This window comes from Canis lupus, chromosome 6, assembly GCF_011100685.1.
Source record: "Canis lupus familiaris isolate Mischka breed German Shepherd chromosome 6, alternate assembly UU_Cfam_GSD_1.0, whole genome shotgun sequence".
Taxonomy (NCBI): domain Eukaryota; kingdom Metazoa; phylum Chordata; class Mammalia; order Carnivora; family Canidae; genus Canis; species Canis lupus.
Window position 1 is genome coordinate 31,560,778 of NC_049227.1, and position 27,683 is coordinate 31,588,460.

A 27,683-nucleotide genomic window follows, 5' to 3' on the forward strand; every position below is an offset into this window, starting at 1 on the left:
CTTTCACCCATAAACAGTTAAAGCTTTAAAAATGTTGCCAATGATGCTTTTATAGTTTTTTTTTTGTTTATTATGATTTAAAAAATAATTTCTACACCCAACATGAGGCCATTGAACTGATGGTCCCAAGATCAAGAGCAGCAGCATATTCCTCTGACTGGGCCAGCCAGGCACCCCCATAAACAGTTAATTTTTGAATAAGCATCATATGCCCCAGAGCAAAATTCAACTGGTGCAGTGAGAACAGACTCTTCCTCACACTTCTGGCTCTCCAGCCTGGTCTCCCCCTCCCCGAGACAAAACCATAGTTACCAGGTCCTGGCAGCTCCTGGCCCACCGAGTTCTACACATTAGCAAGCAAACACATTTATTTTCTCTCGTTTCAATCTTTCAACACATGATGGTAGGTTCCCTGGAACCTTGATGTCACCGTACAAGGCCAGAGGGGTTTTGTGCAGATGATGAAGTTTACAGACCAGGATATGGAGACTATCCTGGATTATCTGGGTGCTCCCCGTGTGTCGAGCAGAATATGGTCCCGTAAACATGTTCCCATTCTGACCCTCAGACCCTGTGAATGACAAAAGGGACTTTGCAGATGTGACTAAGGTAAGGACCTTAAAATGGGGAGATTATTCTGGATAATCTTTCAGATGGGGACAGGGCCATAAGCCAATGAGTGTGGGAAGACTCCAGAACCTGGAAAAAGCAAGAAAAGGGGGTCTCCCCACTCAGAGCTTCCAGAAGAAATTGGCCCTGCCAACACCTTGATTTTAGCCCAGTGAGATCCACATCAGACTTCTTCTTCTTTTTTTAAAGATTTTATTTTTGAGTAATGTCTCCATTCAACATGGGGCTCTAACTTACAACTCTAAGACTAAGAGCCACATGCTCTGCTGACTGAGCCAGCCAGGCAACCCCTGCATCAGACTTCTGATCTCCAGAACTGTAAGAGAGGAATGCCTGGGTGGCTCAGTGGTTGAGTGTCTGCCTTCAGCTCAGGTCATGATTCCAGGGTCCTGGGATCGAGTCCTGCATCAGGCTCTCTGCAAGGAGCCTGCTTCTTCCTCTGCCTCTCTCTCTGTCTCTCATGAATAAATAGAACCTTAAAAAAAAACCGTGAGAGGAAAAAAAAATCCATGTTGTTTCAAGTCCCTAGGTTCGTGGTACCTTCTTACAGCAGCAATAGGAAACTCCTACTCCCAATCTATCTTGTGAGCCTTTGAAAGCAGAGAACTTTTTCTGGCTGGAGGCAGAAAGATAAAATAGAAGGAAATATTGGAAGCATGGTGGAAGTGCCTCAAGGGAAGCCCGAGAATGCACATGTGCAGCCTCTGGAAGCAAAGCCAAGCTCTCAGCTGGAAACAGGTTGATGCCCCGAAAGCCACAACATTGCTGAATTCAGCCAACAGCCTGAACGAGCCTGGAAGCAGACCCATCCCCAGAGCCTCCAGAAAGGAACACGGCCCTTGTTGGGTTCCATAAATGACACATATTTCCACCTGGTGGAGTAGTACACAGCTGTGAAAAAGAACAAGTGTGATTCATGATATACTATTAATGAGGAAAGCAAGAGGCAGAGCGTTGCACATGTTACGCCACTGTTCTATGTTAAAGAAAATATGGAAGGAAGAGAGATGTATTTGCTTGTAGATGTGTAGAATTCTCTGGAGGGATACACAGGAGCTAGTACCAGTTTGATCTCAGCCTGTGGGGCTGCAAGCAGAGGACCCAGCTGAGCCACGCTGTACCTGGACTTCTGGCTTTCGAACCCTGAGATAATTAGTAGGTGGTGTTTAAAGCCACTTAACTCATGGTACTATGTTATGATTGCAATGGAAAACTAAGGCATATTTCTAAAGGTGGTATCTTCTAGAATTGGGTCAGAAGGGATGTGCACATCAAATTTTAGCAGCTGCTAAACCGACCCATTTCTGCCCCACTGTTGTAAATGCCAATGCTTGCTTCCTCACACTGTAGTCGGAGGACCGTTTCGTCACCGAGTCCTGGGAGTCTGGTACATGAACAGGATATCACATGACAGATTAAAAAAGTTTTATTGAAGTGCAATTGACAGAAAGCAAACCATACATATTTAAAAAATCCCATGTGATAAATTTTGACATATGTCTATACCCTGTGAAATCATCACGGGTTTAAAAATAGAGAAATCAAGATGGGAAACACATTTGTTACCCACAAAAGTTGCCTCATTCCCAATTGTAAGTTCCCTGTTCCTCCACCCCATGCAACTGTCTGCTTTCGAGAATTGTCAATTTTTAGAATTTCATATAAATGGAGGCATATGAAGGATGTATGCTCCCCACTTTCTCCACAACCCTGGCTTCTTTTGGAATAATTATTGTGAGGTTTGTGCATACCAGTAGTTTATCTTCATGGCTGAGTGGTATTCCCTTGTATGGGTACACTACAGTGTGTCCATCCATTTACTTTTTTTTTTTTTTTTGAGATTTCTTTCTTTCTTTCTTTATTTTATTTTATTTTATTTTAGATTTCTTTGTTTTAGAGATTGAGTGTGTGGGCTTGTGAGGAGGGAGATGGGTGGGGAGGGAGGGAGAGAGAATCTCAAGCAGACTCCTCTGTTCAGTGCACAGCCTGATGTGGGGCCCGATCTCATGACCCTGAGATGATGCTCTAAGCCTAAACCAAGGGTTGGATGCTCAACTTCCTGAGCCACCCAGGTGCCCCATCCAGTCACTTATTGATGTACATTTGGGTTGTTCCTAGTTTTGAACTTTACAAACAGAACTGTATGAATATTTGTGTCTGAGTCTTTGTGTGGACTTATGCTTTGTTTTTTCCTAGGTAAATATCTCTGAGGGGAGTGGCTAGGTCATATAGGTATATGTATGACTTTGGAAGCACAAACTATGGATAGCTTTATGTTGTGTGTCTTTGATGTCTGACGTACAATCTTATTTTTTTTAAGATTTTAATTTTTTTAAAAGATTTTTGATTTCTAAGTAACCTCTATACCCAACATGGGACTCAAACTCACAACCCCAAAATCAAGAGTTGCATGTTCTATTGACTGAGCCAGCCAGGCACCCCTGAGTCTCTTTTATTTGGATGGAAATCTATTGATGGGTTGTTTTCTGTGAACAGCGTGCTCATATGCTTGGTTCATTTATTGAATAATCTTTTTCTCCAACTGTATGTGATGCTGTTTTTATCACATGGTAACTACTGTGCATACTTGATTCCTTTCTGGTCTCTCTGTTCTCCAGTTGAACACAATATGGAGATGCTCAACCAATAATTTCCAACTCCTTTACTATGCCTAGGGATAAATAAATCCAGAGAGGTCACATGACTTTTCTAAGCTCACACTGTTAATTGCACAAGTAAAGAGATGAACTAACATTCCCCATTCCTATGCCAGCTTTTCCACTCAGCAGGGAGCAGGCTTTATTTCAAAGATAAAAGATGAGGCAAAAAGTTGAAATCATACAATGCCAGCTCTGAGATTGCAATGAAATGAAATTGGAAACTAATAATAGAAAGATAGCAGGAAAATTCCAAGTACTTGGTGATTAAACAATACACTTTTAAATAACTTGTGAGTCAAAGGAGAGCTCTCAGGAGAACCCAAAAAGTATTTTGAACTAAGTAAAAATGAAGACTTATCAAAATTTGTGGGACTCCAAAACAAAGCAGCCCAGATGAGTTTACTGTAAATTCTACCAAACATTCAAGGAGGAAATAATGCCGGTTCTCTATAATCTTTTTTGAAAGATAGAAGCAGAGAGGATACTTCCTGATTCTGTGAGGCCAGCATTAATCCACTACTGAAATCAGACAAACACATTATAAAAACAAAACAAAAAAGCCAAGCAACAAACCATAGGCCAATATCTTTCATGACCCTAAATGCAATAGTCCTCAACAAAATATTAGCAAATTGAATCCAACAATGTATAAAAGGAATTATACACCATAACCAAGTGGGATTTATCCCAAGTATGCGAGGCCAGTTCAGCATTTAAAAATCAATTAATGTTAAAAAAAAAAAGAAAAGATCAATTAATGTAATCCAGTACATCAAACAGACTAAAGAAAAAAAAATCACATGATTGTATCAGTAGATGCAGGTAAAGCATTTGGAAAAATCCAGTACCCATTCATGATAAAAACTCTCAGTAAACCAGAAATAGAAGCAGAATTCCTCAACATGTTAAAGAATGTCTGCAAAAAAATCTACAGTTGGGGATCCCCGAGTGGCTCAGCGGTTTAGCGCCTGCCTTTGGCCCAGGGCGCGATCCTAGAGTCCTGGGATCGAGTGCTGCATCGGGCTCCCGGCATGGAGCCTACTTTTCCCTCCTCCTGTGTCTCTGCCTCTCTCTCTCTTTCTCTCTCTATCATAAATAAATAAATAAATCTTAAAAAAAATCTACAGTTAACATCATACTTAATGGTAAGAAACTAGAAGTTTCCCCACTGAGATTGAAAGTAAGGCAAGGATGTTCCCTCTCACCACTCCTTTTCAACATCATCCTGGAAATTCTAGCTAATACAATAGGACAAGGAAATATACAGATTGGGAAGGAAAAACAATACATCTGTCTTTCTTCCCAGATAATATGACCATCTATGTATAAAATCTGAAAGAAGTGACTAAAAAACTCGGAACTATTAAGCTATTATAGTAAAGTTGCAAGACACAAGATTAATATACAAAAGTCAATTGCCTTCCTATCTATTAACAACAAACAAATGGAATTTGAAAATTTAACATCACCCTTTCTAGTAGCATTCTCAAAATGTAATATCTAGGTACAACCCTAACAAAACATGTATAGGATCTAGAGGAGGAAAACTATAAAACTCTGTTGAAAAAAATAAAAGAACTGAATATATATGCAAAAGATCCTAACAGACACCACACCAAAGACCTATGGATGACAAATAAGCACGTGAAAAGATACTCTATATCATAGGTCATCTGGGAAATGCAAATTAAATGATGAATTTTGTGTTATGCCTATTTATACCTATTTGAATGGCTAAGATCTGAAACACTGACAACATCAAATGCTGATGAGGATTTGGAGCCATGGGAACTCTCCTACAATGCCAGTGGGAATGCAAAATGGTGCAGCCACTTTGGAAGACGGTTGGTGGTTTCTTAGAAAACTAAATGTACTCTTACCATGTGACCCAGCAATCATGCTCTTTGGTATTTACCCAAAGAAGTTAAGAACTTATGTTCACACAACAGTGTCTGGCTAGCTCAGTTGGTAGAGCATGTGACTCCTGATCTTGGGGTCATGAGCTCAACCCCCATGTTGAGCACAGAGCCTACTTAAAAAATAAACAAACTGATGTCCACACAGAGCTCTGCACGCAGATGTTTATATAGCAGCATTATCCATAATTGCCCAAACTTGGAAGGAACCAGGGTGTCTATCGGTAGGTGGATGGATAAACAAACATGGTACATCCAGGTAACATTGGATATTATTCTGTTCTAAAGAGAAAAGACCTATCAAGCCATGAAAAGGTGGGAGGAACCTTAGATGCATATTCCTAAGTGAAAGAAGCCAACGTGAGAAGGCTACAGACTATGTGATTCCAAATGTATTACATTCTGGAAAAGACAAAAGTATGGAGACTGTGAAGACATCAGTGATTTTCAGGGACTGAGAGAGGGAAGGATGAATAGGTGACTCACAGGGGATTTTTATGGCAGTGACAATACTCCATATGGTGGAAAGATAGATACAGATCATTACACACATGTCCAAACCCGTAGAATGTACAACACCGAGAGTGAGCCCTGAGATAAAGTATGAACTTTGGATGATAACGATGTGTCTATGTAGGTTCTTCAACTGCATTAGATTCCCCATGGGGCTGGAGTCATTTGATGACAGGGGAGGCTATGCATGTGTGGGGACAGGAGGTATGTGGGAAATCTCTATGCCTTCCTCTCAATTTTGCTATAAATCTAAAACTGCTCAAAAAAATGAAGTCTTAAAAAAATAAAATAAAAAATGAAGTCTTAAAAAATATGGTGGGAGTGGCTCATCAAGAACCAAATCTTTTGTGAAATCCTCTACCCAGGTAAGAAGAGCTCACTGCACCCCTTACTGGTTCCCTACAGTGGGGTAGCTCTTGCCCAACCTATGCACAATTATGCCATCTTTTGATGGATCAAAATGAAGGTTTGTTAGTTTTCGTAACTCTGACTTGGGTGTGATGGGCCTTAATTTATCTTCTGCCTTAGTTCAGAACCAGGAGCTCAATCTCCAGTTATTTGGCAAGTGCAGCCTTGCCTTTTTTTTTTCCAAGGAGGAAACTGGACTTAGTTTTGGTGAGAGGATGAGGAGAGGGGAGGAGGGTTGTCTAGGAGGGTCTTTCTGTGCATCAAGTCCTTGAGTCCTGGTGCTCCAGCCAATGGGTTCACCAGCTTTTTGTCCAGTAACAAGAGAAACCTGGGGAAGTGGGACCAGAGATGCAGAGAGCTCTACCCTGGCCAGCTCCCATTGTAGGACGGGGTAATAGAATACCCTGCTAGTCATCAGAATGGTCTGGAAGGAGGTCCCCCTCTCCCCCTTGGGGGTTCTGATTTTCCAGGCCTAGAATATGATGCCACTGGGTTGACTGGGAACCACCACATGAAACATGGCAAAGTTTTCTCTCAAATTCCTCACCATGAACAGGGGAGGATTCAGAGACTAGTCTCTTGGAGGAGAAGATGGAAAAAGTGATAACTGAGGAGCTAGGCTGCAGAGTTGAGAGAGGAGAGAGACTGGAGCCAGGTGGAGTCCAGCTGTGTGACTTTGAGCAAATGACTTAGCCTCTCTGTGTCCCACTTCCTTGTCTGTACAATGGGATGACACTGGTTCTACCTCATGGGTGGTTTTGGTGGTGGGGTGAGGGGGAAGGTTGGACTGAATGAGTTAATACTCAGTGAATGCTTTGCCCAGTGCCCGATACAATTTTGTAAAAAATTGAGATATATTTGATATACAACACTGTGTAAGTTGAAGTGTACAATGCATTGACTTGATGCATTTATATCACAACACGGTTGCCACTGTAGCATTAGCTAACGCCACTATGGTGTCACTCAACTATCATTTCTTCTGGTATCAGGGACAACTCAGATTTAATCTCTTAGCAAGTTTAAAGTTTATCATCCAGTTTTCTGGTCTGTAATCACTATACTGTGTATAAGGTCTCCAGGACTTATCTACTGGCTACAAGTATACAATTTTCTTTTTTTTAATTCATGATTTTGAGAGCGAGAGAGTGAACAAGCATAGAGGGAGAGGGAGAAGCAGACTCCCTGCTGAGCAGGGAGCCTGATGTGGGACTCGATCCCAGGACCCTGAGATCATGACCTGAGCCAAAGGCAGATGCTTAATGGACTGAGCTACCCTGGGGCCCCTAAATTTTCTAATATCATTATTACTATTATTATTATTATTATTTTATTATTATTATTTTTTTAGGTTTCAAAGAAATCTGTCTTGTAAACTCCCACTGATTCCCTGACATTAAAACCATTCCTTTCTCAGAACCAAGGCTCTGCTTGGTATGCTTCACGTCTTCTGTGTGTGCATCTCCTTTCCCTCCTGGGATTTTATCTCCTACAGGCCCACCCTGTCGGATATACTTTTCTTCTCTTCTTTATTGCTTTTGGTGCCACCCAGAACATGCTGTGGGCCTCCAGGCAGCTGAAAGAGAATTTCTTACATCTTCAGCCCTATGGATGGGGGGTGGGTGGCTGCAGTGAGAATGTCTGAGCTGGTGGGCAGGAAGGTGAATTACTGGATTCAACATATGAAAAGAAAGGGGGCCAAGTGCCAAAGTACAATTGATTGTTTCTAGAAAGCAACCTCAGGTGTCAACCTGTCGGCTGGGTCTCCGTTGAAGTCTGAGAAAGCCACATTGAATGAATGTACACCCATCACTGCCCATCAGGGGATGAATGAATGAACAGTCTGTGGTTTCTCCATCCCGTGGAACAGTACGCAGCCACAAGGAGGAGGGAAGCACTGGCCTCTTGCTAGAAGGTGTGTGAACCTGGAAAACCTGGTGCTCAGCGCAGGAGACCTCTCACCAACAGCCATGTAGTGAATGATTCAATATGAAATGTCCATAGAGGGCAAGTCCGTGGGGGACAGAAAGGAGATCAGTAGTGACCTGGGACTGGGGTGACAGGGAAGGAGGAGTGACTGTCTACTGGTGATGGGGTTTCCTTTTATGGTGAGGAAAATATTCTAAAATGGGTTGTGGTGGTGTTTGCACAATGCTTGTGCACTTTCTTTTTTTTTTTTTTTTTAAATTTTATTTATTTATTTGTGATAGTCAGAGAGAGAGAGAGAGAGAGAGAGAGAGGCAGAGACACAGGCAGAGGGAGAAGCAGGCTCCATGCACCGGGAGCCCGACGTGGGATTCGATCCCGGGTCTCCAGGATCGCGCCCTGGGCCAAAGGCAGGCGCCAAACCGCTGCGCCACCCAGGGATCCCGCTTGTGCACTTTCAATGAGAGAATTGTATGATCTGTAGCCTATCCTAGAAAGCGGCTTATAAAAATCCTACTCATTGTGGGAAGTAGGTGCTGATGAGGAGGTGCTGGGCCTGGAGTGCTGAAGGAGGGTGGTGTTGGCTGCCTGGAGCCTAAGAACCAAAGCTGAGGTGCCTTTCAGCTGGGCAAGAGGAGGTGGGGTCTGGGAAAGGACATTAAACATGAATGAGCAGACCTCTCACAATTTTTTTTTCTTTAAAGATTTTGTTCATTTATTTGACAGAGCACAAGCAGGAGGAGTGGCAGGCAGAGGGAGAAGCAGAGAGCCCGACACGACACGGGACTCCATCCCAGGACCCTGGGATCAGGACCTGAGCGGAAGGCAGACCCTTAATGGTCTGAGCCACCCAGGTGTACCCCTTCCTGCCTCTTCTTAACTGCTGTCCTAATGTGTCATGGAGGGAGGCCTTGAGCCTGAGCTCTGAAAGACCCTGCAGCTGTCCCCTGTTAGGTGACAGCCATTGCTGAGGCCTGGCTTCGCTTACCCAGAGCAGTGGGACAGACAAGCCAGACCTCACAAGCCAGTGATGATGGTTTGTTTCATGACATTGTGAAAGCTCTCAATGCTGCCATTTGAAAGTGGCTAAAATGGTCAATTTGATTAGACCCCAATTAAAAAAAAAATCAAAACCGTGTTTGCCTTCTGCCCTGAGAGCTCCATTTACAAGGCTTGAAGAGGCAAACCTTTCTTTCCCCTATACTGAAAAGGGATTTTCCCCCTCATTGCTCAGAAGCCCCCCCTCCTCCCGGATAGAGCCCTAAGAACTTCATTGGAGGCTTCTGATTGGTTGGGGCTTTGCTCTGGAAGCCCCCCTCCTCCCCTTCCCACCGGCTCTGGGTTGAGAGAGTTGATCCAGGCTGAACCCGCCCCTTTGGAAAAGAAAATTTCTTTCAGGGTGCCCTGTGCCATCGGAGAGAGGCTGATGGTGTGGGGCTCCCTTGGGCTGGTGGCGGTGCTGGTGCCCATGGGGCTCCTCGGTCTGGTCCTGCCCTGGGCGCTGGTGGCAGTGACTTTGGGGGGTAAGTAAAGCTGCTGCGGTCCTGTTTCTGTCTGGGACGAAGCTGGGACAGCAGCTCATCCACCTGGGACTGTATTTTTGTAGCCAGATGCCTGTTCCCCTGTTCCCCTGCCTTTCTCGGTTTTGCCTTTCACGGGGAAAAGGAGAGAGAGAGCTTACAGGTGGATCCTTCATTTCTTGGTCCTGTCTTCCACCAACATCCTCTGAAAACTGAGACCAGATCTGTAACCCTGAGGGATGAAATGCTGACCCAGGGCTCCTGGGCCTGTGTATGGGGATGCTTAGCTGTCTGCGGGGTGCGAGGTGGGTGTGCTTGAAGATCATAAGCAGCTCTCTGATGCAGGGCAACTGGGTGAAATGAGCTTTTATCTGTTGTCTGTTTATTGCAGAAGGGTCTCGGGCAGCAATTTGTGAGCATATTGTGAGCCAAATATGTAATGTGAAAGTTTCCAAGCAGCCATGTTTACAAAATGTTAAAAAGGAGCAGGTGACATTAATTCTAAGAATATATTTTACTGGACCCACTAGAGCCAAAATCTCATTAGAAAATGTAGTCAATATCAAAAAAAAAAAAAAAAAAAAAAAGAAAAGAAAAAAAGAAAATGTAGTCAATGTCAAAAAGGATTAATGAGCTATGTTTTCTGTTCTTTGAAATCCAGCGCGTATTTGATACTGAGAGCATATTTCAGTTTTTTAGAAGATTTTATTAGAGTTTTAGAGTTGTCTCTAAAGCCAACGTGGGGCCTGAACTTAAAACCCTGAGATCCGGAGTCATGCACTCTACCAAGTGAGTCAGCCAGGTGCCCCCATATTTCACTTTGAATGCTAAATATCCATTGCAAATACTTGATGTGTATTTCCATTTCCTAAGATTCCGAGTTGAAAAAGGAGTTTCGTATACTGAGTCGTTTTAAGCATACTTAGGTTTTCCAATAACTGACTTCAGTATTGCTTTTTATTTTAAAATTAAACTAATGACAAAATTTAACAAATTACAAAATGAAAAGTTCCTCCATAACAGCAGCCACATTGCAGATGCCCAAAAGCCACGCGTGGCTGGCATCGTCTAGTGTATGGGATGGTGCAGGTCAGATTGTGGCTGTTTTTTTGTTTTTGGGTTTTTCTTTTTTGTTTTGCTATATTTTCAGCCCTTGTCGCCTGGTGCACAGTAGGTGCTCTGTAGATCTGTGCTGGATAAATGAATGAGTGGGGACCAGAACTGACATCTGAGAAAGCTGAAATGGGATCCGATTTCATTCCTGGGCTGTAGAGATCACATCAAGTTCAGTCCCTTTGAGTCTTTCCCTAGAAATGAGTAGAAGCCAAAAGGAAGATTTCTTACCTCTCAAGACTCTGTGTTTCCCCCTCCTTTGTAGGATTATTGAATCGCTCTGAAACTTTTTTCTTTTAATTTGAATATTATCTTTTTAAGTGCTTGAGAAGAGGAAGGGAACTTGGTTGGAGCTCAGTGCTCTTTGCACACACCTTGTTTCTGGAGCTCTTGGTGGATGGGGGCTTGCGGGCTTGGCTGCTTTGCAGCGTGGCTGGTGGAAAGCACATGTAGAGGTTGCTGGATGAGCAGACAAGCAGACTGCTGGGTCTGTGCACAACTGGGAGTTTAATGACGATGCATAAATTAACATTTATACATAAAGAAGGTTAATTTGGTGCCCAAGAATACATGTTATCAAAGACTTGGAGTAAAATTGGAAGAGAAATCCATTGAGTTAAATGTCTCTGAAATGTGGTTTTATCCATTGATATTCTACTTGAAGGCAAAGTGCATTTTGTTAGACGACACAAAACATTTGAGAGGTGGGAATATCCTACCATGTTCTGTTGTTTCAAAGTTCCAAACAAGACAGTGTAAAATGCACTTTCCCCTATTTGGGGGAAGTGCTTTGTCTTTCAAGAAATTAAGCAGGTGGGCAGGAGTAATGATTAGCAGTTGGGCACAGTGGGGTGGTTCTGAGGATAGAAAGGGTGTTGTTGGAAAGCCATTGTATGAACACGGCTGCAGGTGGACACCCGGCTGAGGCTGTTCCAGGAGGGCTGATCGCGGCCCAGAAAGATCCAGACAAGTGGCTGGTTGATGAGGGTTGACAGGAGGGGGAAGTGGGGAGGCCTTAGGCTGGGATAGGTGGAGGGAGAGATGCTGGCAAAGAGGGCTGGAGGATTCCCTGCAGAGGGACCTCAGTGGCCTGAGGTAGGGGCTAAGGAGGTCGGAGTCCACGCTGTTCATTCTGTGGTTGACTTGTGCAGCTGAGAAGGTGGTGGTCATGGTGGGGGGGGGGGCAGGGATGAGGTGGCCCCAGACCCACCGGGGAGCAGCGCTAGACAACATCATTCACTGCTACAGCCTGTTGGTCTGGCTGGTCTGGCTTTGTTGGTCCACAGTGGTCAGGGAGGGCCCTGCTGGGGCAAGATCTGAAGGAGCCTGGAGTGTGGAGAGCAGGAGGATGAGTGTTCAGGCAGGAGGGAACAGCATGTGCAAAAGCCCTGAGCTGAAGAGCCAGTGTGGCTGGAGGATGAGGGCAGGATGAGATGTGGCCAGAAGGCAAGCAGAGGCCAGCTTTTGCGGTAAGGACGTCCTTATGAGTGCATGTGGCTTAGGGGTGGTGGGCAGGGGACCTAGGAGCTGTTAAACCAGCAGGGATGTGATCAGGTTTAGGGTTTTAAGGTGACTCTAGCTGTGCACAATGAATTATGGACACGGAGGTGGGGGGATAGTTAGGTCACTGCAATCATCTAGGCAAGAGAAGGCATGGCTTTGCTTAGAGTGATGGCCAGGGAGGTGGAGCTGGAGGGAGGGAGAAGAGGAAGAGATGGAGAGGGAGGCATGGTGGATGGATGGAGGTGGGGAGGATGGGATAGATAGATGGAGGGATGGATAGGTGGAGGGGAGGAAGGGACAGATGGATAGAGGGAGGGATCGAGGGAGGGAGAGAGGAGAGGAGGAAGGCAGGGATGGATAGATGGAGGGAGAGGTGGATAGAGGGAGGGAGGAGGTCCTGCATTTGTGGATGCAATTAGCAGAGGGTGCTGATGTGCTGGATTTGGGGGTGGCAATAAGGGAAAAGAGTAGAAGCGCAGAGGACTCCCGGGTCACCAGCTGAAGCAATCAGGGCAGTGGTGTGGGCACCGGGGAAGAAGAGGAGCAGGTTGGGTGAGGGATGGGGCGTTCACTCCCCGCCCTGTGAGGGAGAGGAGAGCTGCCATCAATCATCTCTCATCCCCTTGGACCCTTAAACGTCCCATCCACAAGCAGGGATCGGGGCCCATGGGTCGGGGCTGTCCTCCTCCCAGCCTTGCCCTCGCTCGTGCCATCTGATCTGTGATTTCAGAAATACCGGATTCGCTGGTGAGGCAGGCGGCCTCCTGCCTGACGGCGTGCACAGGTGAGCAAGTCTCTCGGGAGACCTTATGGCACCTCGGGTGCCCAGGAGACTGGATGGGGTGGAGGGTGGGGTGGGGGGTGTGTGGGAGCAAAGCCGACCAGCTGCCAGGTGCGCTTAGGGACAGCCTCAGCGGGCACGTCCCCGTTCCCAGGAGAGGCCTGCGGGAAAGGCCACCTGGTCATCGGCTGTTAGAGAAGCAAACACCACACCCAAGGTAAGTGGCCTCCTACCTTGTGGTCCCCGGGGGAGAATAAACACCTGTGCTGGGTGACTCTGTTTGCATTTTGGGGTGGAGTACAGGAGAGGACCTTAGGGCAAATTCTTTGGAGGGAGAGAAGCATCCTGGGAGTGAAAGGTGTGGTTGTGTTTGATTGAGCACCTGAAATGTTAATTCCCTTGCGAACCCCAGAGAAGGGTGGGGTGTCATAGTGAGTTGGATTTTACATTCGGTCCCCTGGCCTACATAGAAGCTTAGAAAAGCATAGAGATGTCTGCTCCCTAAATCAGCCCTTCCTGCCATCCCACTGCCCTGGAGGCAGGTCACCCCGTAAAGGACCAGGGCTACCCTCTCCTATACACGCTACTGTCCTCAAGGCAGTGGGAGAGGAATTGGGCTTCCAAGGCTGGCATCCCAGCTGTGACCTTGGGTGAGTTAGGTAACCTCTCTGAGCCTCCGTCCCTACCTCTGTGAAATGGGGACAATAAGAGCACCCACTTCAGAGTTTGTGAAGGAGCCTGGACAGGTTCACTTAAGTGTAACTCGGTGGTTCTGAATCAGGATGATTGCCCCCTCAAGGATCTTTGCAATGTCTAGAGATAGTTTTGGTGATCATGACTGGGTGTCACATTGAGTGGGGAGAGGCCAAAGATGACATGTAACCCCCTTAGGAGGGGGCCTTAGCATCTGAGAACACCGGTTAACGGTTACTAAGCGCTTGCTGTTACAATTTCAACTTTCTTTTTCACCCTCTTAGGAGTGTGCAGCAACCCCCAGCCTTCCCCTGCACTGGGAGGTCCAGATGGAGGGAGGGAGGTGGGAACGAGGATGTCTAAACAGTCTCAGTGGAGTTGGGTCCCAGAGGGTGATGGGTCATCAAGGTGACACTGGGCCCTCTATCTGCTCTCCAGGGTCAGCTGATCCCCACCTCCCTGTGGGCACCAGATACACCTATCACTTTTCCACCAACACCAGTACTGGCCTGCAGGGGGACCCAGTGGAGAGGGGTGGCCTTGGCCTCCAAGGCTTGGTCATGGTCGATGTGCTTGGCCCGTGCCAGATGGCCTTATGGGTGAGTGTCTCTGGGCAACCAAGAGGTCACAGTGATACTGGGGTGGGGGTGGGGGGCAAGGGGGAGCCACAGACCCGCCCTCCCCTCCCAGACTTTCCAATGGAGAAGAGATTTCTGAGGAATCTCAAAATCAACTAGTCGGGACTCCAGAGGATAATGTGGGAATGTGGTGCCATTTTGGTTGTAGGACGTGCTCAGTGGGGGAATAGCAATGGTTTAAAAAAAAAAGAGTGAGGGTATTCCTTGGAGCAAGTAGAACCATGGGATGGGGACAATGCTGTGTCCTTGGTAGGAATGAATGTCAAAGCTGGGGAACCTGTAGGTTCCCAAGCGTGAACAGAGCCAAACCAAGTCACGGCCTTGTAGGCAAATGAACAGACTGGAGACATACTCAGTGTCTGTTTTTTTTTTTTTTTTTTTTTTTTAATGCTAAAAACAAACAAAATGAGTCAGTAGCAGCACACAATTTGCTTTGTGAAAACTGGTCCTGCAGGAAAAAAAACAAAAACAAAACCCTAGCTGCTGCTGGTAATTTGATGGACGTGAGTGGACAATAAAGACACCAATGAAGGGATGCCTGGGTGGCTCAGCGGTCGGGCGTCTGCCTTTCGGCTCAGTGTGTGATCCTGGAGTTCCTGGCACCTCCAGGCCTGTCCTGGGTGGCCTTATACTGGACACTGTTCCTTACAGTGCCTGGGTCCATTGCTCAGGTTAAAGGCAAATAGTAAGGCAGAGTGGTGGTGGTGGTTCTGGGTTCAGCTGAGGCAGAATTATGGGCTAGACTTGGTGGTCTTAGGTTTCTATTTATCAAGATTTTTCCCAAAGCTCCTTCGTGTTCTTGCAAGTGGAAGTGCCTGCCCATTCTTTCCTGTCTCCTTTCTGATGATTCTCATGTGTTTCCTGGACAGACCCTCCCACTCTGCATAAATGCCTCTTAGTTTCACTGGAATCTTCCATGCTTGAGAAGCATTTTTGAACCGCCTGGAGTGCTTGCTGATGAGAGTTTCTCAAAACTTTTTTTTTTTTTTTTTTTAATGTCTTCATGTAGATCACAGGATGGGGTTTTCATGGGGTGGCTCTGAGATGCCTCTGAATTCTTAAACTATCCAAAATGTCTGTCCTACTCAGACCTGCCACTTCATTGGTGTCTTTATTGTCCACTCATGTCCATCAAAATACCAGCAGAAGCTAGGTTTTTTTTTTTTTTTTTGTACCTGCAGGACCAGTTTTCACAAAGCAAATTGTGTGCTGCTGCTGACTCATTAGTTTGTTTTGTTTTTAGTATTAAAAAAAAACTGATGGGACTGTGGGTGGCTTGGTCAGTTGAACATCTGACTCTTGATTTTGGCTCAGGTTGTCATCTCAGGGTTGTGAGATGGAGCCTGGTGTCAGGCTCCACGCTGCTTGTGGAGGCCGCTTAAGATTCTCTGTTTCCTTCTTCTCCTCCCCCTACCTGCACTCTTTAGAAAACAATTTAAAAAAGGATAACATCCAGTGTTGTCAAGAATAGAAAATAAAATAGCTTATATCAAAGATTTTTGGTAAAAATGAAAATTTTACAGCCACTCAGGAGGTAATCAGTTATATAGATTTTTGTGTACAGAGTGTGAAAATAAGTTTTCAGAACAATGAATTTTCACAAACAGAACATGTGTGTGTACTTACCACCAGATCAAGAAACAAAATATAACCCCCTACCCCCAGCTGCCTTCATGGTCACTTTTCCAAAGGCCTCCCTGAGTTCTAACCACCATGGATTAGTTTTGTCTGTCTTTGGACTTTTTTTCTAATGGCATTATGCAGGATGTTCTTTTCCTTTTGGGTCTGGCTTCTTCTTATTCTTTGTATATGTGTGTGTGTGTGTGTGGGGGGGTAAAATATACATCACAAAATTTAGTTAGTTAATTAATTAATTAACATTTAATTAATTAACATTTTAAAGCAGGCTCCACACCCAGCATGGAGCCCAGCATGGGGCTTGACCTCACGACCCAGAGATCAAGACCTGAGCTGAGATTCAAGAATTGGACACTTAACTGACTGAGCCACCCATGTGTCCATATTATTTTATTAACCATTTTAAGGGTATAATTATTGGCAACAAACGCCATTTACAGTGGTGTGTGTGTGACCATCACCGCTACACGACTCCAGCTGATTCTTCATCATCCCAAACAGAAGCACTACACCCATTACACAATAACACCCCCTTTACTCTTCCCCACCAGCCCCCTGGATCTCTAGTCTACTTCCTGCCTATAGGAATGATAGGGCTCATGAGGTATGCCCTAGAAGTGGAATCACTTATCAATCACTTATCACAATCAATATGTAAACCTCTGTGTCTGGGTTCTTTCACTTAGGATAATGTTTTCAAGGTTCATCCACATCCTAGTATGTATTGGATCTTCATTTTTTAAAAATGTGTTTTTTAGGGATGCCTGGGTGGCTCAGCAGTTAAGCGTCTGCCTCTGTGTCTCTCGTGAATAAATAAATCTTTTTAAAATTTTAATTTAATTTAAAAAGGGTTAAAAAGAGGGTGCCTGGGTGGCTCAGTCAGTTAAGCATCCAACTCTTGATTTTGGTTCATGTCATTATCTTAGGGTTTTGAATTGAGCCCCACATTGGGCTCCCCAATCAGCAGGGAGTCTGCTTCTCTCTCTCTCTCTCCCCACCCCACTCCCTCTGCCCCTCCTCCCCTGTAAAATAAATAAATAAAATCTTTGAGATTTATTTATTTTTCATGAAAGACACCGAGAGAAAGAGAGAGAGGGGGGCACAGGCAGAGGGAGAAGCAGGCTCCACTCAGGGAGCTCGAGGTGGGACTCGATCCCAGACCCAGGATCATGCCCTGAGCCGAAGGCAAATGCTCAACTGCTGAGCCACCTAGGTGACCCTTTTAACTCATTTTAAAAAAAGATTTTATTTATTTATTTATTAGAGAGAGAATGAGCAGGGTGAGGGCAGGGGGAGCAGCAGACTCCCCACCGAGTGGGGAGCCTGATGTGGGGCTCCATCCCAGGACCCTGGGATCATGACCTGAGCCGAAGGCAGACACTTAACTGACTGAGCCACCCGGGTGCCCCATTTTTAGGTATACAGTTCAGTAGGTTTTCAAAAAATATCTTCCATGTCTCCATGTAAAATTGTGAGCATATGGAGTACAGTTACAATGGGTAGCATTCAAACAAGTGGTCAGACAATAAGTGGTATCAGTTCCATGGCTGAGGGATTCATTGTTCAGGACAACCTCCAGATACCAAGTGGGGCTGTACTTCACCCCGACGTGTCAAGCCTGGGTGACTGGGGAGATGACGGACCCTCTGTTGGGGGAGGAGAGCTGGTTTTCAGGAGAGATTGGAAATGGGTTTTAGGCCAGATGAGTGAAGATTAGTCACTTTGGAGAAGTGAAATCCTAGGGCAGTGAAACCGCTCTGTATGATACCATAATAGTGGACACACATCCTTATCCATGTGTCCGAACCCATAGAAGGGACACTGCCAAGAGTGAACCCTGGTGTAAACTCTGGACTTTGGGTGATGATGATGTGTCTTCAGGTTCATTGATTGTAATAAATGTGCCTCCCTGGTGGGGATGTTGGTAATAGAGAAGGATACGGGTATATATGGGGTATATGGGATATCTCCCTATGTTGTTCTCAATATGGCTATAAACCTAATACTGTTCTAGAGAAAGAGTCTTTTTGTTTTTTTAAAGTGATATTAGTTATCTCTTAAGAGATATCTCTCAAGAGGCAACTTTTGGGGATGGTTTTCTTTTTCATCTTTAGAAAGACTGTTGTCTTTGGCAATAAGTACACGTACACACATGTACATATATACCCATAGTGCTATTGGGACATCCAAGTTTTTTATTCATGGCGGGCAAAGTCTTTTTTCTGTTTGTTTGTTTGCTTTACAATCCTAACCTATTTTATTTATACTGTGTAGTCATATGAATCTCTAACCCAAACCTCCATGGCCTTGGGGGCAAAATGAGAAACTAGTGGGACCTTTCTGAACATTTATCAGGGAATGATAGGTCCTGGCGGTTTCAATGATTTATCCTTTGAAGGTATTTGGCATCCACCACCTAGGATCTAGAACCTTCTGCTCAAGGGAGGGATCTCTCTGCCTAGCCCCCAGCATGGGGCTGTATATTGTGCTGGGCCCCAGAACTGCTTCGTGGATTGGGGTGTTGGTGAGATCCTAGGGTGTCCTAGGAGAGGTCACTGGCTCATGGGGCTTTCTGCTTCAGCTCCAAGACTTCCAGGCGACATCCATCCTGGGGCCCAAGGTGGCAGCTCTGAAGGAGTCGGAGAACTTAAGGTAAGACACAAGGCCTTGCTCCTGAGAAGTCTCAGATGGCCTTCCCTTACCGGTGGACCGAACTCACCTCCTGTTTCCCTGCCCGTCACCCCCAGCATGCCCAGATTTTGTTTGTCAAACATCCTCTGGGCATTGTCCTTGAGTACATTCTGGAAGACACTGGGTACTCATTCAAGCCCACCCCTCTCTCTTCCCCGTGTCTGCTGAGATGGGGCTTTTCTTGGAGACCCATGGCCTTTCTCTTCCCATGCTAAGCCTCACTTTTGTGACCCGGCCAAGCCTGGAATCTCTCTCCGGCTGGTTTCCCAGGACTCCCTGACAGTGGCCTCTGTGGCCTCAAAGCTCAGTCCAGCTGCCAGACTGAAGACAAGCCCATCTCTGCAGATTCCTCTTCCTTTTTTATTGCAAATTCATTTGTTAAAAAAATAAAGCCTTTGTGCTGGGGTGCAGGGACGGGGGATGCGGCCAAGGGGCAGATGGATCCCCGCTGAAAGGCTTCGGGTGGTCCCCTCCGTGGGGGCAGTGCAGCCTATTGTCCCTGGGCTCCTCATCAGAAATGCTAAGTCAGAGGGCTGGGGCTTGTCAGCATCTTGAGGCCACACTGACATTTGCTATTCTGGAAGGGGTGGGCACCATTTGCATTGCTCTAGCACCAGGCCTGAGACCCAGGCGAGGGGGGCTACCTATCCAGAAGGCCCCCAGATTTCAGGTGGAGCTGGAGAGGGGGCAGTGACCTTCAGGAGGTACAGGAAAAGCCACCTCTGTCCCTCCAAATTCTGCTTTGCTGGCTAGCTGCCGGAATTTAGCTCTATTCCACCCACACACACGACAGTGGGGACTTGGCTGCCTGTCCCCTGGTCCTCCTATCCCCTCACCTGGCAGATGCAGGACACAGGCTCCTTTCAGCCAGGTGAGGGGTGGCAAGACAAGCATCGGGCTGAATTCTGGTTCCAGCTCCTCCCTGACTTGCTGTATGATCCCCTCCAGGAGCTTCCCCTCTCTGGGCCTCTTTTCCTCCTCTGCACAGCGATGGGATCTCAGGTCACTCCCTGCAGGGAGCTGGGGGGGGGGGGGTTCTGAGACCCAGGACACTGGAGCCAGACTTCCTGGGTTTGAATCCCAGCTGCCGCCCCAAACACATTACTTTCTGGCCCTGAGCCTCAGTTTCCTCCTCTATAGTGGGGTGGGGGCAATGCTAGGTACCTCCCCAGATGGCTGGGAAAATGAGAATCTTCAGAATTCAGAGAGCTCTTGGAAGCGCAGTTATCTATTCTTTGAGGCTGGGCACACCCAGGCACCTTTGGTCTAAGGGTTAATAAGTCCCCGGGGTGGGGGGCAGTTTTGAGCAAGGAATTGGCTGCTCTTATGGTCCATTCAGAAGTTATTGGGGAACCCAGCTGGAGGGAAGCAAGGCTATGTGGGAGGTGTGGGGGTACCCTGGGGGGGAAAGGGGTGTTCCTACGTGGACTGACCTATAGCAGGAGGAGCAGGGATTCCGCGGCCCCAGCTGGGAACAGGTGGCCTGGCTCCTGGGAGGGCCCCCACCTGACTGGCCCCAACCTGTCCCAGTACCATCCTGAGCCGCAGCCCGCTGCCCTTTGTCCTGCGGGCCGGGCGCGTGGCCCACCTGTGTCCCCGCCGTGCAGAGCCCCGCTGGGCGCTGAATGTGAAGCGTGGGGTGCTGAGCCTCCTGCAGGGTCTCCCTGGAGCCAGTGACCCCCAGATCCTTGAGGAGGTGAGGCCTGGAGCCTGCAGGGGTAGGGAGGTAGAGGGGTAAGGGGGTGCGGGGGTGGGAGCAGGGGGCCCACAGGGGGCTGACGGGGTCCCCGCGCTCTCCCAGGTGGACGTCCTGGGCAGGTGTCCCACCACGTACCGGCCACAGGGTGACCAGCTGCGCAAGACCAAGGACCTGGCGCGCTGCTCCCTTCGCCAAGTGCGCTCCTCCCTGCGTGCCCAGGCCCTGCCCGGGGAGGAGGTAAGTGTCCTGGGCCAGCCTGCCTTCCCCTCTTACCTCTTTAACTCACCCCCCTGGAGGGTCTACACTGTCAGCCCCCGGCCAGCCCCCTGCTTTCCCTCCCCCTCTTTCTCCTTCCCTCCAAACCCTTCTGCTCCCTCCTCTCCTCCCCTCCCATCTCCCATCTCCCCTCCCATCTCCCTCCTCCTCTCCCTCTTCTTTTCCCCACTGCTCCTCTCTATAGCCTGGAACCCCCCTCTTCCTGCCCCTCCCCCCCCAGCTCCTTGCAGAGAACAGGTTTTGTTAATAGCACATTTCTAGGGAAGGATAAGAGGTGATCCTTGGGGCGGTGAACTAGTTCTATACAAAGTCTTGGTGTCTGGAATCCCATGCAGCTGCTGCTGCTGTTTCTCATTTTCAAACTCAGGTTTTCTGACTTGCCCTGGAGTTCCTGTTCCTGGGACTTTTCTAGCTTCCCTTGTGCTCTCCCCCCACCCCACCTCCCACCCCATCAGCCTTTGCTTGCCCTGCTGGTACCACAGCCCAGGTTGGAGGGGAAGCTGAGGTCCCGTGTTGAAGCCCCCAGGGTACCCCAGCTCGCTCCCTCCAGCCCCCCAGGGACCCCATCAGCTGGGTTCTTTCACTGCCTGGGCCTCCCCTGAGCCCCTGCCTCTCCTCACCCTCCATGGTCCAGCAGGCCGGCCTGGCCTCCCGCCTGACCTGCCTCCAGAGTTTCCAGGCTGGCGTGCTGAGGGAGGCCTCCTGCACGGAGCTGCACACCCTGGGGCCCCTCTCTGAGAAGGCAAGTGCTGTGCAGATGCGGACGCTTTCCTCGCTCACCCTGCTGCGTGAGATGTCCCTGGATCCAGCTGTCACAGGTGACCGAGGGTGGATGTGGGGACCCCTCAGAGGAGCCCCGAGACTTCCTTTGGTAGAGGGGCTCAAGCAGGCCTAGGCTCTGTCCCTCTGTCCCTGTCTGTCTTGAACTGTTTCTGAAAATGGCTATCTTCAGGAGAGTCAGCCTCTTTTTCTAGAAGTTTCTGCTGGCTCAGATGGCTCAGGCTTGGTCTGACCTTCTCCCTTGGTCATCTTCAGCGGAGATAGAATCTTCTGGTTTGGGACGCCTGGGCGGCTCAGTAGTTAAGCATCTGCCTTTGGCTCAGTGCGTGATCCCGGGGTCCTGGGATCGAGTCCAGCATCGGAGCTCCCCTGCGGGGAGCCTGCTTCTCCCTCTGCCTGTGTCTCTGCCTTTCTCTGTGTCTCTCATGAATAAATAAATAAAATCTTAGAAAAAAATATTCTGGTTCCCTGATCTTGTGGGAGAATATTATCTTCCATCTGAGGACCTGACCATTTTGGGGGGCAAGCTGACTCAGGTCTTCTGATTTTCTGGGAAGTCTCTGCCGACGCATAGCATTCCCTGGGGCTTGGCTCTATCCTCTAATTTTGCCTGGAAAGGGAGAAGCAAGGCATGCATCTGAGGGAAAAAGATAATTTTTCATGATTGAAAAACTATTTCTCTGGGTAATAAAAATGATTCTTATTGCTGACACTTGGGAAGGATTTACTGTGGGCCAGGCGCTGTGCCGAGTGTTTTAGGTAGATTATGTAATTCAGTTTTTATTATGAGCCCATTAGGAAGGTACTGTTATTAGTCACATTTTCAAATACAGAAACTGTGCCTCTGAGGGGTAAAAGGGCTTGAAGTCACACAGCTAGTGAGAGCCAGAACCGAGACTCTAACCCCCAGCTCTGCTCTGTAGCTCTGGCAGGTGGCTCTTGTGTTTCTGAGCCCGGGCTCACCGTACCACCTCAGGGAGAGAACCTGGCAGGTAGGACCGAAGCCCTGGGGCTTCCCAGCATCCTCTCTGGTTCATGGAACACTGGCTAAGGCCCAGGCTGACCTGCCTCCTGAGCTCTGGGCACCATGCAAGCAGGGACTGGGCATCTAGCTAGTTGTGTCAAGACTTTCTGGCTCCCCACTGAATTGAATGAACCTTTCATCTTTTTTTTTCTTCTTTCACTAAGATATAAGTGGTTTTATTTATTTATTTGTTATCTAAAGATTTTATTTATTTATCTGACAGAGAGCTAGAACCAGAAAGCATGACAGGGGGAATGGCACAGGGAAAGGGAGAAGCAGGCTCCCTGCTGAGCAGGGAGCCCAGTGCGGGACTCCATCCTAGGGCCCCAGGATCATGACTGAGCTGAAGGCAGACCCTTAACTGACTGAGCCACCCAGGTGTCCACCCAGGTTTTATTTATCTGTTCTTAAAGATTTATTTATTTACTTTAAGAAAGAGAGTGAGTGAGCAGGGGGAGACAGAAAGGGGGAGAGAGAATTTCAAGCAGACCCTATGTTGAGTGCAGAGCCCAACACGGGGCTCGATCTTATCACCCTAAGATCGCGACCTGAGCTGAAACCAAGAGTTGGATGCTCAACCGATTGAGCCTCCCAGGCACCTCCTAAGTGTTTTTGGTTTCTTATTTTTAAATTAAAAAAAAAAATGTTAATTTGCCTGCTGTACATTTAACCCATTTAAAGTGAACAATTCAGGGCAGCCTGGGTGGCTCAGCGGTTTGGCACCTACCTTCAGCCCAGGGCATGATCCTGGAGTTCCAGGATCGAGTCCCATGTCGGGCTCCCTGCATGGAGCCTGCTTCTCCCTCCGCCTGTGTCTCTGCCTCTCTCTCTCTGCATCTCTCATTAATAAATAAATCTAAAAAAATAAAATGGACAATTCGATGGCCTCTGGTATAGTCAGAGTGGTACGCCTACGGTGGAAGTCAACTTTGCAACATTTTCATCTCTCTGCAAATTTCCGGCCCGTCTGCCATCATCCCCGTGTCCTCCCAGCCCCTGGCAACTGCTCTGCCTCTCTGGATTTGCCCAATCTGGACATACCATGTAGAGAGAATCCTATAGCTTGTGACCTCCTGTGACTAGCTTCTTTCACTTAGTATGTTTCAGTGTTTGTCCACATTGTAGGAGGTGTCCGACCTTTTTATTTCTGAATAATCTTTGATTTCATGTTTTCTCTGTCAGTCCCCAGAGGGCTTTGGAGTTAGCCTATTTGACTGTCCCCCACAGATGGGTATAAAAGTTGTTTCCCATCTTTTGCTGGTAGCAGCAACACTGCCATGATTTTCCTTGTGCATGTCCCCACCCCGCCACACCCCTTGTCAGGAGCATGCAGAAGGAAGCATTGGTAGGGCTGAGGGTGGCCCTCAGGGGAACATCTTCTCATGCTGGCATTCCCCCATATGGTCATCCCCAACTAGCGCTTCCCATATCAGATCCAGATGATGGAGATGTGACTCCAAGCAGCCTGTTGTACGAATGGGAGGAAACACAGTCTCAGGCTACAGTAGTCACAGCGGCCACATTGGTGAGGATGCTGTGCCTGGCTCAGACCACGAGTTTTGAGGTAAGTGCTTTCTCCAGCCCTAGGCTAGAATCTGGCCTGGATCCCTGGAACACCTTTTTTTTTTTTTTTTTCTAAATCCTTTATGGTCTACCCTCCTACATGTTCAGGATCAGCGCTACTATGTACAGTTGCACAGGTTGTGCACTACAAGGCTGTGCCTGGTTGCAAAAGAAGGGGAAGAGATCTAGCTGGTGTGTGTGAAGCCTTGTACCCCCATATAGGTGGGGTATGAGCAAAGATGAGGCCTTTCTTTCATCTGTCTATAGACAAACAGTCCTGTTGAGCCCTCAGGCTAGCTTTCTGAACATGGTAGCCAGGTGGCTTAGTGACCACTTTGGAACTGGGAGTCTAAAGCGGAAGATACTGGAGTTGAGACCTGGCGTGGTCGCTTTAAAATCTAGGGGAAAGCTCTGAAAAGAGCTTAGAAAGGACCAGAGTCCAGAGTCTGAGCCCTGGGGATGTGTCTGGGGAGCACGCTGCCCAGCCTCACTGGAGCCTGACAGTGAGGAGCAGTGGGACCGGCTCCTGCAGGGTCTCATGGTCAGGGTGATTTCCAGAACATTCTAGGCACACAGTGATCTTTGTCCCACCAGCCCTGCCTTTCACAGCTCTGGGGGCCACCACCAGTGATTTTGGAGATGTTCAGTGCAGCCACTATTTCTGCCCTGTCTCGGTGTTGCTCCTGACTTAGCGTGCGAGCCAGGGCCTCTCCGGGAAGGCATATGAGAGATGCGGGGGGTTTTCTGATTCAGGCCCCAGCGCCTGTGTGCTGAGAAGAGCACAATGGGGTGTTTTGCCTCTGATCCCGTAATAGCCTGGGAGGGTTCACACTATACTTGTTTGTTTATTCTGGATAATACCCGCCTCACTGGCTGCTTACACAGGACCCGGGATTTGGGGAACAGAAATAGGTTGTTTAGGGGATGTGCAGAGCTGGGCACCGTCTCCAGTTGTAGGCATGGTGCCAAGTGTTCCAGGCACCCCTCGCTTCCCAAAGCTCAGCTTTCCTGGCATCATTTAGGTGTGGGGGCTTCTGGGATATACAGATGCCCAGACTCCAAGCCTTGGTATTCTGACCTGGCAGGTGTGGGCTGGGAACAGGCATCTGAGGGCACAGCTTTGGGGGTCTTGGAGTTTCTCATATAAAGTCAGGATGCAGGAGGATGTTGTGAGGCTGTGCCCATCCAGCCATTGCCCTCAGATCCAGGAGCGCCCTTAGGCTGGAATTCTTTGCACCAAGGGCCCCCCTGGGTGCTGTGCCTTTGTGAGGTGAAGCATTTGTTCAGGAGCTTAGAGTGGGCCAGAGGCATTAGGTGGGGGTTAATTTGCCTCCATCCCTGGGGGCTGGGCTGAGATGACCTAGGTCCCTGTGTCTTGCTCAGCTTCAGGGGTGCCTGGGGTGTTTGAGTCGGGACCCACAAACACCTATAAACCAGTGTCCTGGGCCCTGGAGGGACAAGTAGGGCAGGGACAGAAGTAGGGGACCAAGGAAGCTCTGGAGTGGGGTGCAATTTTAAATGATGGATGGTCCAGGAGGCCTCCCTGGGGAGGTGACCTTCAGGAGAGGTGTGAAGGAGTGGCAGGATGTGGTGGTGGTGGAGGGAGGGCAACAGCGCAGATACTCCAGGGCAGGACCTGCTGCTGGGGGAGTTAGTCTGAGCAGCAGGGTGGGGAGGGGGGCGGTGTGGCTGGGGCCTGGTGCCGAGGGCCAGAGGGGGACCAGGTCAGCCCCTTGGAGGAGCACACAGATCATTTTTCCTTGGGGTAGTGGGGAGCCTTGGAGGGTGTTGTGCAGAGAACGGAGGTCACGATCTGATGGACATCTTAACACTGGTGCTCTGGCCAAGGCTGGAGAACAGACTGAGGGCAGGTGGGATGCTGGGAGCCCAGCTCAGGGGGCTCCTGCAGTAATGCGATGGGACATGAGGTAGGGTGGTCTGGGGTGGCAGTGGGAGGTGGGGAGGGCAGGGTCAGATTCAGACAGACACTGAGAAAATACATATTTTTATAGTATTTTGAGTATATAGAGACACTATCTATTGATTGTATTTATTGGCTACATATTAAGTATATAGTAGAATGTATTGAAGAAATACATGTGTATACGTGTGTGTGTATACTGGGTGTGTCTTGAACACCCCCACACACACGTGATATAGTTTGTGTACCTCTGGGTATATAGCAGAGATACACTGCAGCTGGCTTTTCACTGTTTTGCGAGCTGGGAGGCAGGCTCCCAGCTTGTTGATGAGTGGGTCTCCCCCACTGGGGGTTTCCTGGGAGTCAGAACAGCCCAAAGAGAAGGGCCATCTGCCTCCCTAGGTGGTGCTCCAGGCCACCAGCTGATAAGTCACCGGGCCAGCTGTCAACCCTGGCCCCACAGGTTCTTACCTGGGTGCTACTGTCAGCTTGGACCAGATCATCCTGTATGGCTGGGGCCATCCTGTGCCTTGCAGGCTATTGAGCAGCACCCCTGGCCTCTACCCACCAGATGCCAGCGTCACCCCTTCCCTGGTGGTGACAACCCAAAGTGTGTCCAGGTGTTGCCTGGTGTCTCCCCGGGGAGCACGGTCACCCCCTTTGAGAAGGGCCGCCTTGTGGCCTACGTGCCAGCTGTTGTGCTGCCGAACCTCGTGGTGCTCTGGGAAGCCACAGGACAGGCCCACTTCCTCTCCTCTGGCCCCAGAGCACCCTCTGACCCCCTGACCTGGGCATTTTCCCTGGCAGAGGGGGCTCAGGGCGAGGCATCCCCTCCCTGAGACTGGCAGGCAGGCCGCAGAGGCCACAGAACGGCTGTTCTGGATTTACAGCTCGAGAAAGGAAGTCAGTTGTTCCCACTGGGAAGGTCCCCCCGGGCTGGGGGTGGTTGCTGAGGGCCTTTTTCAGGGATGCCTCATTGCACACCAAGAGCTCTTTGCCACCGTCCCCCCCAGGGCTGAGGGGACCCGCCTGGTTGCCCGGGGGACCGACCTCCGGGGCTTGAGCTTGGAATGCCCTTGCCCGTCCCCATTGTTGCTGGGCAGGAGACAAGATTGGTTTTTCAGTCTGGAAACAAAACCGGGGACTCCGTGTTCAATAGAGAGCAAATTCCCCAGCCTGACCCTCCCGCGGAGAGGCCCCGGAGCTTCGTTGTGGGGGGCAGCAGGCCGTGTAGCCAGGAGCATCAATCGGGGATGGGGTAGGGGTCACCTCCCTCCAGAGAGGATGCCAGGGAGAGGGCACCTGCTCGTGGTTACCATCCGGCCTCCTAAGCATCGGAAGCCTGAGTCACTGGCCTTTATTAAGTGCCGACTGTGTACAGCCAAGGTTTGGAGAGACCGTGTAGACAGACTGTGGTGCATCAGGGCTGATAGTAGGAATCCTGCGGGCTGGTTGTTAAACACAGTCATTATTCACGGGTGGGTCAAAAATAAGTTGTGTTAGGGCAGCCCGGGTGGCTCAGCGGTTTAGAGCCACCTTTGGCCTGGGGTGTGATCCTGGAGACCCGGGTTCGAGTCCCATGTTGGGCTCCCTACATGGAGCCTGCTTCCTCCCTCTGCCTGTGTCTCTGCCTCTCTCTCTCTCTGTCTCTCATGAATAAATATATAAAATCTTAAAAAAAAAAAAAAAAAGAAAGAAAGAAGTTGTGTTAGAAATAAAAGTAATGAGTACTCAAGGCCGTAGTTTGCCCGTGACCTCCAGGTCCTTTGCACCTGCTGTCACCTCACCAC

General features: G+C 48.5%; 1 protein-coding gene across 1 annotated transcript in view; it reads left to right on the forward strand.

The window, feature by feature from the left end:
* The first annotated feature begins 9,152 nt into the window (after positions 1 to 9,152).
* The window catches only part of LOC111096475, a 143,805-nt gene continuing 125,274 nt past the window's right edge, over positions 9,153 to 27,683 (forward strand). Inside the window, exons 1-8 of the mRNA XM_038540358.1 lie at positions 9,153 to 9,576; positions 12,920 to 12,973; positions 14,102 to 14,262; positions 18,521 to 18,591; positions 20,161 to 20,326; positions 20,432 to 20,566; positions 21,243 to 21,423; positions 23,843 to 23,973. Coding sequence (XP_038396286.1) covers positions 9,480 to 9,576; positions 12,920 to 12,973; positions 14,102 to 14,262; positions 18,521 to 18,591; positions 20,161 to 20,326; positions 20,432 to 20,566; positions 21,243 to 21,423; positions 23,843 to 23,973 — 996 coding nt within the window. The 5' untranslated portion in view covers positions 9,153 to 9,479. The remainder of the gene's footprint in view (positions 9,577 to 12,919; positions 12,974 to 14,101; positions 14,263 to 18,520; positions 18,592 to 20,160; positions 20,327 to 20,431; positions 20,567 to 21,242; positions 21,424 to 23,842; positions 23,974 to 27,683) is intronic.